This window comes from Myxine glutinosa, chromosome 8, assembly GCF_964187855.1.
Source record: "Myxine glutinosa chromosome 8, kmMyxGlut1.1, whole genome shotgun sequence".
In the NCBI taxonomy this organism is placed as follows: domain Eukaryota; kingdom Metazoa; phylum Chordata; class Myxini; order Myxiniformes; family Myxinidae; genus Myxine; species Myxine glutinosa.
The window spans coordinates 93,234,094-93,254,797 of record NC_136268.1 but is presented as its reverse complement, the minus strand read 5'-3'; the positions used below and the strand labels follow the sequence as shown (position 1 = coordinate 93,254,797).

The window sequence follows — 20,704 nt, the reverse complement described above, 5'->3', positions numbered from 1 at the left end:
GGACTATCATCCACGCTTAATCCGTTGCCCATTTGGCTAGAGTGAAATATAATTGTGCATCTCTACTATGCATGGCCACCACGTGTTTGTTCTGTTCGTGGATTTATTTGGTGTTGTCACCTTCTTTGAATTTGGAAAAAGTTTGATGGCTCCTTGATGCTCAATTTTTATTCAAAATCCAAAACTATGATGACATAGCAAACTTGAGGCTGTTACTAGAAATAACGAATGGTGTCTGATTATCAAAACCAAATAGTCAACAGTAAGGTTACATACAAGTTTATGAGGAGCAAAAAAAAAAAACAACCACAGCTCTTGGGGCATTAACGAAAACCCTTTCCCTCTAACTTTTTGAATGCCCCTCGTGCCCTGCTTAGATGAATTGTTTCCTCTGCAGAAGCGTTTGGAAGAGTTATTATTGAAGTTTCCTCCAGAAGAAGTGGAGGCCAGACGTTGGCATAAAATTGCCTCTGCTTTGGGAAATCGCACGCCTAAACAAGTGAGTGTTTAGCACAGGGTCATAGAAACGCCTACCCAGCCATGTACATATTGTATGCAAAAAGGAGAGAGGTGCGTAGTGAGTTTCAAAAATATCTAATTATGTGAAAGAACAGTGGGTATGTGGAGATTGGGTAAAGGAGTTGACAGAGAGAGAAACCGAAGGGGAATGGAGGGAGGGACATGTAAAGGGGCACGCATAGGGAATGGTAAGAGATGGTGTGAAAACAATCCTCCTTTTTGCATACAAAATGTTGATTTGGCCTCTTATTACCCACACAAAGTGAAGGGCGCGGTTAAGCAATTGGTTCATGTTCGTCCGTCCGTCTCTCCACAAACATCAGTTCATGATCGAGGAACATCTTGTTTAATTTGAATGTTCTATTTTGAACACAAACAAAAATGTTCTCTTTGGCTAACCCCCGCTCTAGCAGGGAAAATGGCCTTAAAATGCCTGTTGTTGTTGTTGTTGTTGTTGTTGTTGTTGTAGTATTTTGAACAGAAATCGGAACATGAATCGGAAAACGAACCTACTGTTTAACAGTACTTTGTCTCTGAATTTGTCCCGATCGCACAAGCAGAGAGGGGAGAGAGATCATTGTCCGTCCATCCGTTAGTCTCTCCACAAACATCAGTTTATGATCGGGGAACAACTTGTTTAATTTGAATGTTATATTTTGAACATGAATCGGAAAACGAATCTGCCATTTAACAGTACTGTCTTTGAATTTGTCCCGATCGCACATCCACAGAGAGGAGTGAGACGATTGTTTTCCTCTGTCTGCCTGTCTAGCAGTCAAACAAAATTGAAAATCATTCCAAACAGGAAACGTCCTAACTAATGTAACATGTTAGATAGGGTGATGTAATAGACTGCATCAACGGCGGTAAATTCCGGAATTTTTTTTACAATCTTTTAAATCATTATTTTATTGAAATTGAAGCGTATACTTTTGAACACTGTGCATGTCATGTTATCTTGTTCTATGAACTCTCTAGTTGAGTATAGGATTGTGAACTTTTTTCAACTACATTCCCAGGGAATGTTTATTTATTTTATACCACCTAATTTTTTTATATTGTACAAGTACACTGCTGTGCAAAAGTCTTGAACATTTTGCATTTTTTTTCTACTCTGAAGCATAAGGAAACTAAAACCTTGTGTTTAATGCAAATACATATTGATGAAGAAGACAATCTTGTTCAAATAAACAAATTGATACACAATATAATATTACACAAACTAATAGTATGTCCACTCTTTTCCTTCAAAACCATTGAAATTCTTCTCGGCACACTTTCAAATAATTTTGTTACAAACTCCTTTGGAATGGTGTTCCAAGCTTCTTCAAAGACCTTCCAAAGATAATCTAAGTTGCTGGGATTCGTTTTTACCTCTTCTTTGTCCAAATACTCCCAGACAGCTTCATTGATATTGAGTTCTGGGCTATGACGGGTCATTCCATGTATTGAAGGACTCTAACTTGTTCTTTCCGGGCCTTGCAGGTTGCTAGCCGTGTCCAGAAGTACTTCATCAAACTGGCCAAGGCAGGACTGCCTATCCCAGGCCGTACACCTAATCCTTACTTGTACAGCCGTAAGGTGAGCCATCTTCACTTGATCAGGTTGAGGTGTTGCTGGTGTATTCAGATGTTGCTTCCTGTCATTTGATGTTTTATTCGATTGGCTGCAGGGAGAAATAGAATAAAAATAATTTAAATGCAAAAATGAATCCTCTATCCATGCATGACTGTTGTAACTACTTTTATGCAGGTTTTTAAAAGTACATCTAATATTTTTCAGGTGGGAATAATTGGGGCCTGTTAAGGAAAAATAAATGATGGTAGTTGTAGCATTTTCCTATTTAATGCCTCTGCATCCAAAGGATGGAGGTATTGTTTTTGGGTTATCAGTTTGTTTGTTTTTGTTACCATGATAACTTGTGAACCACTGCAGGGATTTCAACCAAACATGGCACAAGTATGGACTGTAACACAAGGATGAACTTATTAGACTTTAGGTTCAACAAGTCAAAGGTCATATATGCCCTTTGAAAATCATAATTTGCAGACCACAACCCGTGTTAGAAGCACCTGATTCTCTCTATTTTCTACTTTTCTCTCTTGCGCTCTCTTTTCTCTCTTGCGCTCTCTTTTCTCTCTTGCGCTCTCTTTTCTCTCTTGCGCTCTCTTTTCTCTCGCGCTCTCTTTCTCTCTCTCTATATCTCTATATCTCTATATCTCTATATCTCCTATATCTCCTCTATCTCCTCTATCTCCTCTATCTCCTCTATCTCCTCTATCTCCTCTATCTCCTCTATCTCTATCTCTATCTCTATCTCTATATCTCTATCTCTATCTCTATCTCTATCTCTATCTCTATCTATATCTATCTCTATCTCTATCTCTATCTCTATATCTATCTCTATCTCTATCTCTATCTCTATCTCTCTCTATCTCTATCTCTATCTCTATCTCTATCTCTATCTCTCTCTATCTCTATCTCTATCTCTCTCTATCTCTATCTCTATCTCTCTCTATCTCTATCTCTATCTCTCTGCTTTCATTTGACGTAGTTTTTCATGTGCCAGACTTTTAGTAGAGTTCCTACAATAGGGTCCCGTGACCGTTTTGTCCGACCCAAGGTTTGAAGGTTCATTTTGCATAATTTGAGGGTGCTGAATAAAATGAGCTGAGGTGAACCTCGCAAAAATGTGGGCTAACTCGGCTAGATGTCAAAACTGAAGATGGCCGCCACACGACTTCCAGTAAATTATAAAATGGCATATGTTTGCTTCTACATATCAGATTATCACAATGTTTTTCTTCAAATACATGTTTTGAGGTCACGGATTTCATTTAATGACTGCGTCGCTATATGTATTTAATTAGTCATAAAAATATATCGTACTTTTTGGAGGCAAAATCAAAGATGGCCACCACCTAACTTACAAAAAAATCCTAAAATAGCATATTATCACTTCTCAGTCTCATATACAGTCACGTGAAAAAGTAAGTACACCCCATGTAAAGTTTTGACTTTTTCAACATATTTCAACAGACAGCTATTTGATCTTCATTTCAACAATATTGATAGATAAAGGTGATATAATATAACAAATATCATGAAACATTTACATTTTGTAGTCCATTGTATAATTTAAATAAACATAAATGCAAATTTCGCATGTGGAAAAAGTAAGTACACCCTTGGCTCTAATAGGTGGTATTGCCCCCTTTGGCAGAAACAACCTCAAGTAGGCGTTTCTTATAACTGTCTACCAGTCTCTGACATCGACTAGGAGAAATTTTTGCCCACTCCTCCATGCAGAATTCTTTCAGCTGTGCGATGTTTGAGGGGTTTCTTGCATGCACAGCTCGTTTCAAATCCCCCCACAACATCCCGATGGGATTTAGATCCGGGCTTTGACTTGGCCATTCCAGAACCCTCAATTTCTTTCTTTTCAGCCATTCCTTGGTGGATTTACTGGTATGTTTAGGGTCATTGTCATGTTGCAAGGTCCACCTTCGGCTGATCTTCAACTTTCCGAGAGATGGCCTCACATTATCCTCAAGCACTCTCTGGTACAATGAAGAATTCATAGTGGATTCTATGATGGTGAGCTGCCCAGGTCCTGACGCAGCAAAGCTGCCCCAAACCACAATATTTCCACCACCATGCTTTACAGTTGGTATCAGGTTCTTGTGGTCAAATGCTGCCTTTGGTTTTCGCCAAACATGTCTTCTTTTACTGTGGCCAAATAGCTCTACCTTTGACTCATCTGTCCAGAGCACATTGTTCCAGAAGTGCTGGTCTTTGCCTAGGCGTTCATTGGCAAACTTTAGTCTTGCCCTGATGTTCTTTCTGGACAGCAACGGTTTCCTCCTGGCACACCTCCCATGTAGATCAAATTTGTGCAGCATCTTTCTCATGGTAGACTCGTGCACTTTGACATCAACAGTGGCAAGAGCTACCTGTCGGTCCCGTGATGACATTCTGGGGTCTTCGAGACTTCTCGGGCTGAACTTGCTGGGGCGGCCTGTCCTGAACAAGTTGGCAGTTTGGAAACTTCTCCACTTGTAGATGATCTTCCAGACAGTCGAATGATTGATTTCAAATTGTTTGGAGATCTTTTTAAATCCCTTCCCAGACTCTTAGGCATCTATAACCTTCTTTCTGAAGGCCTCAAAGAGCTCTTTTGATCTAGGCATGGTGATGCCGCACACTTCAACAACAAAGAGCAAACCAAACTAAATGTCTGAGGTTTAATTAAGACAGGTTCCTCCAAGATCCTCTCGAACGATGTTCTAATCATTTGCACCTGAGCTGGTGCACCTGATTCTAATTTGAGGTATTTGAAGTAGTGATAAATGTAGGGGTGTACTTACTTTTTCCACATGCGAAATTTGCATTTATGTTTATTTAAATTATACAATGGACTACAAAATGTAAATAAAATAAAATAAAAACCACCTTTTAGAGGCCATTTTTCCCCGCAAAGCGGGGGTTGGCCTTTTTCAGGCACCGTGGTTGTTGTTGTTTTTTTGGTCCCCTTTTTGAAGCAATGTTTTACGGCCGGATGCCCTTCCTGCCGCCAACCCTTTTTGTCGCCTTTTACGACAAACAGGGAATTACCAGTGAACTAGTACTCAATTAGCCGACCTCGGAAGGATGACAGGCTGAGTCAACCCCCCTGGCGTTAATTCAGCGATCCACCGGGATTCGAACCCAGGATCCTGGGATCCTAAGCTGGCACCCTAGCCGCTAGCCCAACACCAGGCACCAACACCCAACACCAGGCCCAACACCAGGACTACAAAATGTAAATGTTTCATGATATTTGTTATATTATATCACCTTTATCTATCAATATTGTTGAAATGAAGATCAAATAGCTGTACACTGAAATATGTTGAAAAAGTCAAAACTTTACATGGGGTGTACTTACTTTTTCATGTGACTGTATCTTAGTAAATGATGAGTCTAATTGTATTCTATCTGGTAAACATTGCATTTCATACACAACAACAACACAACATGCATTTAAAAAGGCCATTTTCCCTGCTAGAGCGGGGGTTAGCCTTGCGGTCCCCATGACAATCTTCTCCATTTTGCCCTATTTTCTGCATCTCTCCTTGTTAACTCCCTTGCCCGCATTTCTTCTTCCACCATCTTTAGCCAAGTCTTTCTCGGTCTTCCCCGTCTTCTACTTCCTTCTACATTCATTTCCATCACTCTTCTCAACCAGTCACTTTCATCCTTCCTCAACACATGACCAAACCATCTCAACCTGTTCCTCTTCACAGCATCAATCACAGGCTCTATTCCCATCATCTTTCGCAATTCATCATTTGTCTTCCTCTCTCTCAACGATACTCCGCACATCCGTCGAACCATTCGCATTTCCACCCTTTCCAACCTTCGTTGCTGCTCTACGTTCATTACCCATGTCTCGCTCCCATAAATCATAACACTTCTCACACATGCAGCATACACCTTTCCCTTCAGCTTCAACGACACTCCCCTCATCATCAGCACGCCACTCAATTCCCGAAACTTCTTCCATGCACATCTCACTCGAGCAACCGTTGCCGAGTCTGATCCACCTTCTCCATTCAGCATGTCTCCGAGGTAGCAAAATGTTTTCACACCTTCCAGCTTCACACCGTCTCCAAGATCCAACTCAACATTTCCTCCATCTGCAGCTCCCTCTGTGCACACCTTACATTTGAATGTAGCTGCCACACTGGTTAATGACCCTCTCAGACCACTACATTTTTGATGAACCCACTCAGCGCACATTGTACACTGAATGGAGTTCACTCCGACACCCTTCCTACACACAGGACAGGGCCACTTCCCAGTTCTTTCCACCTCACCACATGCTTTACCACTTGCCATCACCTTCGTCTTTCCGATATTCACCTTCAGACCTTTTGTCTCCATACATTCCTTCCACGTGTTCATCTTTTCCTTCAGTCCATCCATACTTTCCGCAATCAACACCAGATCATCTGCATACAACAACTCCCACGGTAAACCCTCCTTTACGTTCTGAGCCAGCACCTCCATCACAGCTACAAATAGTAGTGGACTTAGTACCGACCCCTGATGCACTCCCACCTTCACCTCAAACTCACCACTGTTCCCGTCCTTCGTCCTTACAGCTGTGCGCGCTCTTTTGTACATTGCCATCACTACTCTGATCAACCATTCCTCCACTCCTAACTTCCTCAATGCCCATGTCAATACTTTGCGTGGAACCCGATCGAATGCTTTCTCCAGATCAACAAACCCAAGAAACAACTTCTTCCTCTTCTCCATGTACTTCTCCTGCAACTGCCTCACAATGAAAAGCGCGTCTGTCGTTCCTCTTCCTGGCATAAATCCAAACTGCATTTCGTCGATCTTCACTTTCTTCCTTATCCTCCTCTCCAACACCCTTTCCAATACCTTCATTCCATGCTGCAATAACTTTATCGCTCGGTACGAGCCACACTCCAGAGGGTCACCTTTCCCCTTGTATAGAGGGACGAGGGTACTCAGTTCCCAAGCCACTGGAATGCGGCCTTCTTTCACCACCAGATTACAGATATCTGTCATTCTCTTCACACCCCAACTTCCTGCTGCCTTCAACATATCTCCCACAACTCCCGTCGGCCCTCCCGCTTTTCTACCCTTCATTGCTTTTATCGCTTCCTCAACTTCCTTCTCAGTTATCTTCTCTGCCGGTCCTAAAACTGGGTTACTCTCTATGTTGCCATCCCATTCATTCTCTGTATTCAACAGCATTTCCATATATCTTTTCCATCTTCCTTTAATTCCATCTGGGTCGACAACGATTTGTCCCACTTCATCCTTCAAGCAGCTCACCCCCATCACATCACACCTCTCTTTCGCTATCTGCTTTGCAATCCTGAATACCGCTCTCTGACCCTCTTCCGAATCCAAGCGTTCTCCGAACATTTTCCTACATGCCTCCTGCGCCTTTGCTACCTCTTTCTTTGCAGCCTTCCTGGCTGCCTTATAACTTTCATGCTCTGCTGTTTCTGCTCCCGTACCCTTCGCCTTCTGCCACTCCTTGAACTTCTTCCTCTTCTCGTCAAGCCTCTTTCCAACTTCATCATCCCACCACCATGTTTCCGAGTGCCTCGGTGGTCCCTTTGTCCATCCACATACCTCACCAACGGCTCCCAACAGACTAGCTTTCATTGACATCCAACCACTTTCAAGCTCAACCACATCATCCTCGACCCTACTCAGCCTCTCTTTTAATGCCTCCCTTACTGTCCCCTCTTTCAACCTCCACACCTTCATTCTCGGTTGGTACTTCACCCGCCGAGCTCTCCTCGCACCTTTCACCCTTACGTCGCAGACAACCAAGTGGTGCTGTGAAACAGCCTCCTCCCCCGGGATCACCTTTGTGTCTCGGAGGTGCCCCCTATCTCGCCTACGCACCATCAGGTAGTCAACGGTTGTCGTCGACCCACCTGACGTGTATGTAACAAGCTTATTATCCTCTTTCTGGAACTGAGTATTACAAATCAACAAATCAGCTCCATCAGCAAACTCCAAAATCCTTTCACCTTCTCCATTTCTCACACCATATCCGTGACCTCCATGAACTCCGTCAAAACCATCCATACTCCTTCCCACATGTCCATTTAGGTCTCCTCCTACCACAACAACTTCCTCATCTTTCACGTTTTCCATCAGCTTCTCTATCGCACACCAGAACTTATCCTTCTCTTCATCGCTCCGACCAACCTGCGGAGCATATCCCGAGATGACGTTCACCAAGAGCTTTCCAATCATCATTTTCACCATCATCAACCTATCACTCACTCTAGTCACACTCACCACACTGTCTACAAACTCCTCAGAAAACATGACACCAACACCATTCACGCCCTCCAGGCACCCTTGCCACACAAACTTGTATTTCTGTCCCTGCCTACCCTTCACCATTCTCACACCACTTCCCTTCCATCTCGTCTCTTGCACACAACATATGTCCACTCTTCTTCTGACCAATACTTCCACCACTTCTCCTGATCTCCCTGTCATTGTCCCTACATTCCATGTCCCAAACCTCAGAAACCGATCTCCACTTCGGGCTGTACCCTGCCCACATGTAGTTGTAATTGTCATGGTTCTCTTTTTGAGGCAATGTTTTTTATAGCCGGATGCCCTTCCTGACGCCAACCCTCTTAGTCGCCTCCTACGACACGCAGGGATACGGCGTACCTATTCTTATCCAGGGTACACACTGGGAAACGTTTAAAACATGGAAATCCTGGGGGGGGGGGGGGGGGGGGGGATCACCGCTGTGGTTTAAACATATTTAAATAAATATTTAAACAAAACCATGAAAACAATCTGGGAAAAGTCTCTAAGTGAGAACGTGGATTTGAGAAAGCAGGAGCAGAGGTGAAAGAACAAACGAGAATATAGGGGGCGGGGCACAAGTCGAGACGAGGAGGCCGCACGAGACACCAGGCCGCACGAGGCGCGGACAAAGAAACGACTAATTACACACAAATTTGCAACAACTACAAAACCAAAACCAAATAGAAACACACAATAACACATACACAACAAAATACGCAGCGGAAATTTGACAAAGAAACAAACGGGAAAACACAAACTTTGATGCCGTGATGAGATCAAAGCAAGCCCCGTCGTCGCAATACATAAAAGGTTTGGCGTATGTTTTTCATATGCTAAGGAATGTTGTTTTTTTTGCGTATGCGTATGTTTTTCATTTGGCGTATGCAATACATTTCATATGCTAAGGAATATTTCATTGGCGTATGTTTTCAGAAACATAAATGTTATAAAGTATATTCCAGGCCAACTGCAACCATACAGAGCATGCTAAACATGAAAACTTTTCGGATGTGCAAAATTTTGAAGCCTTTAGCCCGGCGGTGGCATGGCGTCGATCGATTTACAACAAACACAGCGACGTGTGTGTGTGTGTGTGTGGGTGTGTGTGTGTGTGTGTGTGTGTGTGTGTGTGTGTGTGTGTGTGTGTGTGTGTGTGTATTGTGTTGTGTTGTGTTGTGTATATATATATATATATTTATATGTTTTTTCTATGTTGATGTGATTTTAATGTGTTTGTTAAACTACATTTCTATGATATTTTATGTTTGTTCAACGACATTTCAAAACATGAAAATGATGAAACTATACAAAATGAAAGGTGAAGCAGGGCAGCCCCCAGCTGAACTAGCCTCCCTGGGGACTAACCCTCCTCAGAGGATTTGTGTTCCTCGACAAGGTAATGCTGTAGTTAACTCAGATATCCAGGCTGTCGGAGGTGGCCATTCTGGGTTAGCCAATGGGGAACACTTGTCCGATGTCAAAGTGTGTAAATGTGGGATTTGCAATTGCAAAACTTGTCTTATATTTACCACAAACAATATAATTAATTGTACAGTAACGGCTAGATGTTACAAGTTAAAAGAAACGAAAGAAATAATTACATGTAAAACCTCAAATATAGTTTACCTATTGACCTGTAGCAAATGTGCGATGAAATATGTTGGTGAAACAATGCAGAGATGTAATGTGAGAATGAATGCACATAGGAGCGGCATGAAAAACCCAGATCGAACTACTGGTTGTCCACTACTTACCCATCATTTTACTTCTGGATATTGTGAAAATGCGAGCTTCAGTGTTCAGGTTAAAGAAAAGATAAGCGGAAATGGCCGTAAAAAGAATGGGATGGAAGATAAAACAATCACACAATTGTGTAAGCGTAGAGAACTTTTCTGGATTAAAGAATTAAGAACTGCTTACCCTTATGGATTTAATAAATGAAAGAATTAATGACACATGCACAGCAAAATGGACAAAACATCATCGCTTCTGTTTTTAACACCTTACCACGAGACTCTCGGAGACACAGAGTACATAACTATGGACGTAAATGTCCAATTATAGACACACCACAACAAATTGTAAATGAATGGTTAGATCTTAACAAATCCAATATCTTAACATTACTTACTTAACGCATCTTACGCATCTTAACGCATCTTACTTACTTAACAAATCCAATAACATCTTAACGCACATTACTTAACAGCAGCAGAATTAAGATCAATATCTTTTAAAAAAAAAAAACTGAAAGAAGTTTGGCAAATTGTGAACAGATTAATGGAAGAGGACGATCAAGAGGAACTCCCAATCCAACACATGGAAGCAATTCTGGACATAATTGATCATAAAATGTACAAAGAGAAACCTAAAAAAGTGAATCGTAGAAAAGACAATGATATCATCAAAATTATGTTTGATAACAAAGGGGTGGAAATGATAAATATCGAGAAAATACTTCAACATAAGGAAGTGTGGAGTAAACTTCCAGAAACAATACAACAGAGAGAGCGACCAAGAGTTGTGTACACTTTGGGAAATTCAATTCGGGGAAAGATCTTCAACTACAAGGATACTGTACAATCTATAGATGTAGAGGAATGGTTAAATAACACACATTGTAATTGTGAACATTCCGCATTCAAAGATCCACATCATAAACACGTCATCACAGGTGATCTCAGAATAGTGAAAGATAAAAGATTACGTGCATTACTTATAAAAAGGACCAAATTATAGAGAAAATAAAAGAATAAACTGGAATAAAGCAATGGAACTTACAATGATGGGACTGTGTGAATGGATGAAAGAACAAATTGATAAACATAAAGTACCAAACACACAAATGGCTTTATGGTTGGCGGAGGTAGAGAAACATGTGAAAAGGAGAGTTGTTGATTTGAAAAGAAAAGTTCGAATCAATAATCCGAAGGCAATTTTAAACAATCCAGAGACACGTGATTGCTTAAGGCAGCTTCAAACACAATATGTTATTGTTCCAATTGACAAAGCAAATAATAATATTGCATTTGTATGTAAAACATTCTACATTCAAACACTTTTGGAAGAATTGGGCTTAGACATGGGAATTTCAAAGACCTACAAAATAAGTAACGAGGACAAAACAGACTTGATACAACACCATACAAATCACTCAACGGTGAGAAGACTGTTAGTTCTGGATAAACACCATAAATTACCGTTCATTTACTGGATCCCAAAAATGCACAAACACCCTTGTAAGATGAGGTTCATCATCGCAAGTGGAGAATATAGTTTGAAACCTTTGTCGGGCAGTATTACAGCGGCAATGAAACTAATCTATAAATGCTTAAAAAACTACCATGAAAAAGTGAAGTTTTATTCTGGTATTAAGAAATTCTGGATCATTGACAATTCCAAACCGGTAATCGACAGTGTCCACAACATTAATAACAAGGGTAAAGCAAAATGTCTTTCAACCTTTGATTTTTCCACATTGTACACAAACATTCCACATGACAAGCTCGTAACTGCATTGGACAGAGCAATAGATAAAGCATTTGCAGGAGGTAATAGAGTATACATTAATGTATATCAAAACAGAGCACACTGGTCTGTAAAGGATAATCAATATTCATGTAGTTTTTCAAAAAGTAAACTCAAAGAAAGTATTCGATTTCTGCTGAACAACAGTTTATTTACATTTGGCAACAAGATACTCCAGCAGAAAGTGGGTATACCCATGGGTTCAGATCCGGCCCCTTTCTTTGCAAATTTGTTTCTGCACATGTACGAATTTGATTGGGTCCAGAACATGTGCAGGAATAAATTAACAACTGCATGAAGATGCGGAAACATCTTCAGGTTCATTGATGATTTGTTGGCAATTAATGATGGATTTATATTTGAGCAGCTTCATGATGATATATATATATCCAAAAGAACTTGAATTAAAAAAGGAAAACCAAACTTCCACTTCAGTTTCCTTTTTAGAATTACAAATTGATATCCATAATAATAAATTTCACACCAAATTATTTGATAAACGAGATGCCTTTCCATGCCACATTGTCTGAATGCCTTTCTTAGACAGCAACATTCCCAAAAAGCTATTTTATGCTACGGTTGCAGGTGAAATAATTAGGACTGTGAGAGCAACCACACACAGCTCTGAACTGGTCAATAAATTACAACTAGTCAGACGTATGTTAGCACAGGGGGCTGCAGTTGATAGATTAAAACAAGTTTTCTTTAAAATCACAAAACGACACCAAATCAAATTAGTAAAATACAATACGAATATTAAAAATATTATTCATGAGATCTTTATGTAAATACAGTAAAAAAAAAAAAACCACCGTTTAGAGGCCATTTTTCCCCGCAAAGCGGGGGTTGGCCTTTTCGGGGACCGTGGTAGTTGTTGTTTTTTTGGTCCCCTTTTTGAAGCAATGTTTTACGGCCGGATGCCCTTCCTGACGCCAACCCTTTTTGCCGCCTTCAACGACAAACAGGGAATTACCAGTGAACTGGTACTCAATTAGCCGACCTCGGAAGGATGACAGGCTGAGTCAACCCCCCTGGCATTAATTCGGCGATCGACCGAGATTCGAACCCAGGATCCTAGGATCCTAAGCCGGCACCCTAGCCGCTAGCCCAACACCAGGGATGAATGTACTACATGTAAATACAGTACAGTACTTTATGTAAATATTATGTAAATGTAAAAAAAAAACTTTATGTAAATACAGTACAATATAATAATTCAATATACTACAAATCAATGTTGCTAGGAATCAGTGGTTGCTAGGATACGACAGCATGCCAAAAACCGTTATAAATGACAGTTTGAACATTCGAAGTGTACAATATAATATTATATTACAGTACAATATAATACAAGTACAGTACAATATAATATTATTCATGAGATCTTTATGTAAATACAGTACAATATAATAATTAAATATACTACAAATTAATGTTGCTAGGAATCATTGGTTGCTAGGATACGGCAGCATGCCAAACACTGTTATATATGACATTTTGAACATTCGAAATAGAGGTTGATAGAATGGTAGGTGGTGTGGTCATGCTCTTTGGTCGAGTGATGTGTTTAAGCGTAAGATGTGCATGATTTAATGATATTATCATATTAGCGAGTGTGTAAGGAAAGTTATAAATATATGATAACACATTAAATCCTATTGCAAGTAAAGTTGGAATAAGTGATGTTGCATTGATGGGTTGACTGACTGCCTGGACGCAACTGAGGTTGTGGATCCACTGATTTACCATCAATTGATGTGGATCCATGATCAAGTTTGTGGATCCGCCGTTTGGAGAGGTCCTGGCCTAAGGATTGAAACCTCGAGGAAGAACGGTGCCCAGCTGATGATCCATGCAGTCGGGAAACTAGTCAGTTGCTTACGGGTTAAGGTTCTTGCTTTAGGTGGAGGAACTATGTTTGAGGTTTAAAATTTAAATAAAGTTGAATACGGGATGTTGTAAAATTAACATCATTTACAACAATCCTTTAAATTATTTAAGTTTAGGAACACCCGATACTGTACAATTAATTGTGTGTGTGTGTGTGTGTGTGTGTGTGTGTGTGTGTGTGTGTGTGTGTGTGTGTGTGTGTGTGTGTGTGTGTGTGTGTGTGTGTGTGTGTGTGTGTGTGTGTGTGTGTGTGTGTGTGTGTGTGTGTGTGTGTGTGTGTGTGTGTGTGAATGAATTTGATTAGCACATGGTGGGGATAGTAAACAACGTGGTCCCATATTCATAATCTTATTGGTATAAAATATCCTATGTTTCTTTACTCAAGGCTGATGCATAAATGATTTACTTGCAGTTGATTTTTACTTGAGGCAGCATACACACACACACACACACACACACATATATATATATATATATATATATATATACACATGTGCACACACTGTGCACATACATGCACACACATAGGCACATACATACACACATGTATATATACATATACATAGACACACATATACACACATATAATAATAATAATGCATTTATTTTATATAGCGCTTTTCAGGAAGCCCAAAGACGCTTTGACAGAGTGCAAAACATAATGCATAGCAAAACATAAAAACAATTGCAAAAAAGAAGAATCAATAGGGAAATATTCAAAGCACAAAGGAGGGAGAAGGCGAGGAGATAGTCAGGGGTTAGATGCTGTGGGTTAAATGTTGAATGCAGTGTTGAACAGGTGGGTCTTGAGTGAAGTTTTGAATGTGGTGAGTGAGGAGGAGTCTCTGATGGTGTGAGGTAGCGAGTTCCAGAGGGTGGGAGCAGCGATGGAGAAGGCCCTGTCCCCCCAGGATCTAAATTTGGTCCGGATGGGGGGGGGGGGGGGTCAGGAGGTTGGTACCAGCAGAGCGGAGGTTGCGGGTGGGAGTGTGTCTGGAGAGGAGGTCAGCCAGGTAGGATGGGGCCAGGTTATGGAGGGCTTTGTAGGTCAAGAGGAGGATTTTGTACTGGATTCTCTGGGAAATGGGGAGCCAGTGGAGCTTGTAAAGGACGGGGGTGATGTGGTCACGGGTCCGGGAATGGGTGAGTAGACGGGCAGCGGAGTTCTGAATGTATTGGAGTTTATTGGTGATTGTTGAGGGTGAACCATAAAGGAGGCTATTGCAGTAGTCCAGACGGGAAGTGATGAAGGCGTGGATGAGGGTTTCTGCAGCCGTGGAGGAGAGGGATGGACGGAGACGGGCGATGTTTTTCAGGTGAAAGAAGGCTGTCTTTGTGATCTGTTTAGTGTATTTGTCGAAGGAGAGGGTTTGGTCAAAGATGATGCCAAGATTCCGGATGTGAGGGGAGGTGGATACTGGGAAACCGTCGATGTTGAGGGCAAAGTTATGGGTGGACTTGGTGAGCGTTTTTGGGCCAATGATGATTATTTCAGATTTATCACAGTTAAGTTTGAGGAAGTTGATTTGAAGCCAGGATTTTATTTCAGTGATGCAGTTTGTCAGGATAGAGTGGGTGGCGGTGGAGATGGACTTGGTGGAGATGAAAAGCTGGATGTCATCGGCGAAGCAGTGGAATTGGAGACCATGACGGCGGATTAAGTGACCGAGGGGGGACAGGTAAAGGATGAAGAGGAGGGGGCCAAGAACTGAACCTTGGGGGACACCTTGGGGGAGGGGAGCAGTGGGGGATTTGCAGTTATTGATGGAGATGAACTGACGTCTGTCAGAGAGGTATGATTTAATCCAAGAGAGGGCAGTGCCGGTAATGTTAAAGGTGGTTTCAAGTCGGGTGAAGAGGATGGTGTGATCGATGGTGTCAAAGGCGGTGCTGAGGTCGAGGAGGATGAGAATGTTGAGGTTGCCAGCGTCAGAGGAGAGGAGAAGGTCGTTGGTGATTTTGAGGAGAGCAGTTTCAGTACTGTGGTTGGAGCGGAATCCGGATTGGAATGTTTCATACAGGTTATTGGCAGAGAGGTGATGTTTGAGTTGAGTGGCTACAGCGCGTTCCAAAACCTTTGACAGAAAGGGTAGGTTGGAGATGGGTCTGAAGTTATTTAGGGTGTCAGGGTTTAGTCCAGGTTTTTTCAGAATGGGGGTAACAGCAGCAATTTTGAGGGATGGTGGGACGATGCCTGTAGACAGGGAGGAGTTTATTGTTGCAATGATAAGTGGAGAGAGAGCAGGAAGGGAGGCCTTGACAAAGCTGGAGGGGATGGGGTCAAGAGTGCAGGTGGCAGTTTTCATTCTGATGAGGAGTTCAGAGAGGTCAATAGGGGAGACTGGGGAGAATTGAGACAGGGGATGGCAAGATAAGGGGGGGCAGGTGGTTTGAGTGGGAGCGGGTGCGGCGGTGGTCAAGCTGTTGTAGATGTTTTCAATTTTGCGTTGGAAGAATGAAAGGAAGGAGATGCAGTTGTCTATTGTGAATGACTGGGTGGTGGTGTTCAGGGGGCTGAGGAGTTGGTTTATTGTAGAGAAGAGTGCTTTTGGGTTTCCGGAGCCAGAGTGGATAATTTGAGAGTAGTAGGCGGAGCGGGCGCGGGAGAGGGCATCTTTATAGTGTTGTATGTGGTCCTTGTAGGCCTGGGAGTGAACTGTGAGACCTGTTTTATTGCGGAGTCTTTCAAGTTGGCGAGCACGAGTTTTCATCAGGCGGAGTTCAGGGGTAAACCAGGGAGCAGAATGGGTGAAAGAAACTGTTTTGGTTTTTATAGGCGCAAGTTGGTCAAGGCAGGAGGAGAGAGTGTGGTTGTAGTAGTCAGTGAGGTCAGAAGGGGTGTGGAGGTCAACGAAGGGAGAAGTGGACATTTTTTCAGAGAGGGTCGATGAGAATGAGGTCGGTGAAAGAGCGTTTAGCTTACAGAAGTTGATAGTGCGATAATGCCTTGGTGCTGGGGTGGGGATGTTGATGGTCAGAGTGATGGCTAGGTGGTCAGAGAGAGTGAGGTCGGAGCCAGAGAGATGGTGCAAAATTAGTCCAGTAGAGCAGACAAGGTCCAAAATGTGACCACGGTTATGGGTAGGAAAGTTGACATGTTGAGTGAGGTTAAAGCAGGTGAGTAAATCAGTGAAGTCAGTGGTTAGCGTGGAGTCAGTGGAGTCCATGTGGATATTGAAATCACCAAGGAGGAGGATTGAGAGGGAGAGGGAACATAGCTGGGTCAGAAAGTAGGAGAAGTCAGACAGGAATGATGGGTGTGGTTTGGGAGGGCGGTAGACAACAGCCATGACTGACTGTGTGTGACCAGAGAGTTTAAAAGCCAGGTGTTCAAATGATGGAGCAGATGAGATGGAGATGAGGTTGGTCTTGATGTCTTGTCGGTGAATAACGGCAATTCCACCACCTCGGCCCTCCGAGCGTGGTTTATTGATGTAAGAATATCCATTGGGTGTGGTGAGGTTGAGCGTGTTGTAGTCCAGTGGTTGTTGCCAGGTCTCAGTGAGACAGAGAAAGTCCAGTTTATTTTCCAGGATGTAGTCGTTCAGGATGAGGCATTTGTTGTTGAGGGACCGGGTATTGAACAGGTTGGTAATTACACACACACTTGATTAATATAATTCATGAGGTTGGTAATTAATGAGGTTGTGTGAATTTTAAGAAGCTATGTTGTCACAATAACCCAGAATATAATAAGGGGGTGGGAGGGGTGCTTGAGGGGAGTTAATGGGGGTAGAAAAGATCATGGTTATGGATGGGTGATGAGTTCAGACCAGATGGTGGTGAACAGCCGTCTTGAAGCCCTGGAGGGAAGAATGAGATTGATGGATGATGTAGTTTTTTTTTTGTTTTCCCCCTTCTAAATCGAATGATTAATCTATCACAAAAATAAAACTACAGCTTGGAATTTGATGAGCGATATTCTCAGGATATCCTAATACCGAAAGCCAATGTTTAATTGGTTGCTTAATGCTGCTCTGACTTAGTAGATCGTCACGTCGGCTAGCAGAACGAAGAGTGATTATCCAGCTGCAATTCGGTTGACACAGCAAGCACAAATCTTGATTTTTAGCTTTGTTACCTTTGCTGTTTCACTGAACTCAACATAAATGTTTTCACAATACATATGTCCATCAATTTCCATAAACTTAAAATGAATTGAAAATTATGTGACACGTGCCTCAATCCTGTCAATCTCGAGCAACTGCTAACGAGGAGGCAGGAAGTTTTGCACAACTATCCTGGTTTTGATGTACCTGTACCATCTTCACAAATTCTTACTCTTGTGCCAGTCGATTTTTACCTATCCACTTTTATTTGGTGCGTTTACACATCTTTTTTTATCCTGCATAATGTAAAAATAATTTAATTAGGTACTCTCCCACCTGACACCTGCTAAAATTGCAGATGTCCATATAACTGATCATGTGATATTCCCATTTTATGTGAACAGCAGGCTCCTAGCAAGCGACAGCATCCACTCAACAGGCTTCTCTTCCGACCATCTACCTTTATGAGTTCCCACCTTCCACCTGTCTTTATGGATGAAGAAGACTCTCAGTCAAGTCTGCTTGGCAACCACTTTGATGACCTCACTAATGAGAATGATATCTCGGTAAGGGTTCCCAAAACAACTTTAACAAGCATATTTGGGACGAAGCTTATTGTATTTCGACATATGAATAAATATGAGACAAGTTTGGAATGTAAACTTTATCAATACAGACATAGACACTCATTTAGACATGGACAGTATCCATTTATCAATATAGACAGTATCAAAGCAGCAAGGAGAGCTAAGCAAGGAACGATGTGGAAGTGTATGCGTGCGGCAGGTTAGAATAGGATGGTGGGACGATGATGTATAAATCGGCTCATGGCAGGGATTACGATGGTAAGGATGTGAATGGGGGGCAGGGAGGGGCGATGTCTAAGGATGGCGACAGGAAGCTAGTGACAGAGAAGGGGGGGCAGTATTCGAAGGGATGGGAAAGCTATTTTGAGGAGCTGTTGAACAAGGGAGGAAACAATGGTTTGCTGAGCTTCCATGTGATACAAAGGGGATGGTGGAATTGGTGGAAATCATGGAGTTGGAGGTGCGGACAGCATTAAAGAGGAGGAAGGGAAGAGTGCTAGGCATCAATGAGATGCTAATTGAAGTCTGAGAAGTTAGTCAGATGGATGAAGAGGCTGTTGGATATACATATGAGAAGGGTTTCGATTCCAGATTGGAAGACGGGGCTAATTTTGCCAATATGGAAGAGGAAGGATGATGTACGGGATCCGTGGAGGTACATAGGCAGTACACTCCTAAGTCATATAATGAAGGTACTGGAGAGGATTCTGGATGGGAGGATAAGGAATAGTGTGGAGAGAGAGAGATAGGCGAAGAACAACAATGGTAGGGAGACGATGGATGAAATGTTCACTCTGAGATAGTTGGTGGAAAAGAGGTTGGAGATTCAAGGTGAAATGGCATTTGGACCCGCTAAAGACATAGTGTGGGGCTGTAGGTGATACTGAGGTGGATGGGAATGCAGGAAGCAGAAGTTAGGTGATGGAAGGGATGTACAAGGGAATCGAGAAGTTTGGTTGGTCATAGGATGTCAGTGGAATCCAACGGATTGAGGCAGGGAAGGTCTCACCCCACACGTGTTTATCATAGTGATAGTGATAGTGATGGAGCTGGTCAGCAGGACGGTAAACATGAAAGGAATTCTGTGGAGGATGTTGTGTGTGGACAGTCTGGCTGTTATGGCGGAGAGTAAGCAGGAAATGCAGGAGGTACTGAGGGAGTGGAAGGAGGATTTCTGGAAACGTGGATTGAAAATGAGTATGAAGAAGACTTGAGTTAATGTGGGTTGGACAACAGATAAAGGAAATTGATATCGGGTTAGACTTGGAGAATGGCAGAAGACATGAGGCAAGGAAATAGGTTTGAGTATCTGCGGGTTTGAGGGAGAATAGTAACCGGGGATGGCAGTTTGGAGGCAGAGGTGCAGAGGAGGATACAGGTTGGTCCAAATGCATGGATGAGGGTGGAGGGATTGATGGCTGATCGAAAAAATATCAATGAAATTGAAAAGGAAAGTTCTCGTGTCTTGTGCAATGCTGGCCGACCTTTAGGGTCTGGATATGGTGGCACTGACAGAGAGACAACAACAGAGTCTGCAGGATTGTCAGGCCAACTGGGCCAAGAGGATTGAGTGAATGGGGTGGATAGAAGGAGGATGGATTACCTGAGGGAGGAGATTGGTCTGAAGATGAACTTGATGGGAAGATTGGTAAAAAGCTGGCTGGATTGGAAGATGGGTTGGACACTTGATGTGGATGGAGAAAGAGAATAGCAAGGAAGGCGGACAGGTTATTGGAGCAAATTGGAGGAAAAGCAGTAGACTGTGGCTGAGATGAGAAGATTGTGTGAGGAGTGATATCAATAGCATCGGGTGGTTGTAAAGTGCAGAGATTTGGCTGAGAACAAAGGGAAGTGAAACAGTATCATGTTCAGGACAGAAACCTGGTACCATTTTTTTTTTTTTTTTTTTTTTTGTTTGTTGTATACAGAATCGAGGCTCGTGAAAGAGCTAACATTTATTTCACAAACAAATCAAACACACAAACAAAATATATAAAAAGAGGGAGCGGTAGACAAGATGGGGAGAGGAGGGGAGGGAGAGGGCTTGGGGGGAGGAGGTGTGGGAAGGGTGGGGAGGGGGGGGGGGGGGATGGGAAAAGTATAAAACACAAGGACTTCCAGGACAGAAGTTGGTATTTCAAAAAAGTGGATTTGGGGTGAAATTAGCGAGGGTAGAAAAGATCAAGGTTTTGGATGGGGGAAGATAAGAGATGGTGGTGAACAGCTGTTTTAAAGACCTGGAGGGAGGAGTGGGATTGAACA

At 42.3% G+C, this 20,704-nt stretch overlaps 1 protein-coding gene across 3 annotated transcripts in view; it reads left to right on the top strand.

Moving 5' to 3' along the window:
* Positions 1 to 20,704, top strand: part of ZZZ3 (zinc finger ZZ-type containing 3) — a 157,294-nt gene that overhangs the window by 104,236 nt on the left and 32,354 nt on the right. The window contains exons 7-9 of one of the 3 annotated variants that reach the window (XM_068124852.2): positions 398 to 499; positions 2,005 to 2,100; positions 18,263 to 18,421. In XM_068124852.2, coding sequence (XP_067980953.2) covers positions 398 to 499; positions 2,005 to 2,100; positions 18,263 to 18,421 — 357 coding nt within the window. Of the gene's footprint in view, positions 1 to 397; positions 500 to 2,004; positions 2,101 to 18,259; positions 18,422 to 20,704 lie in introns of all 3 variants that reach the window. The other 2 variants (XM_068124851.2, XM_068124854.2) reach the window with 2 other exon arrangements.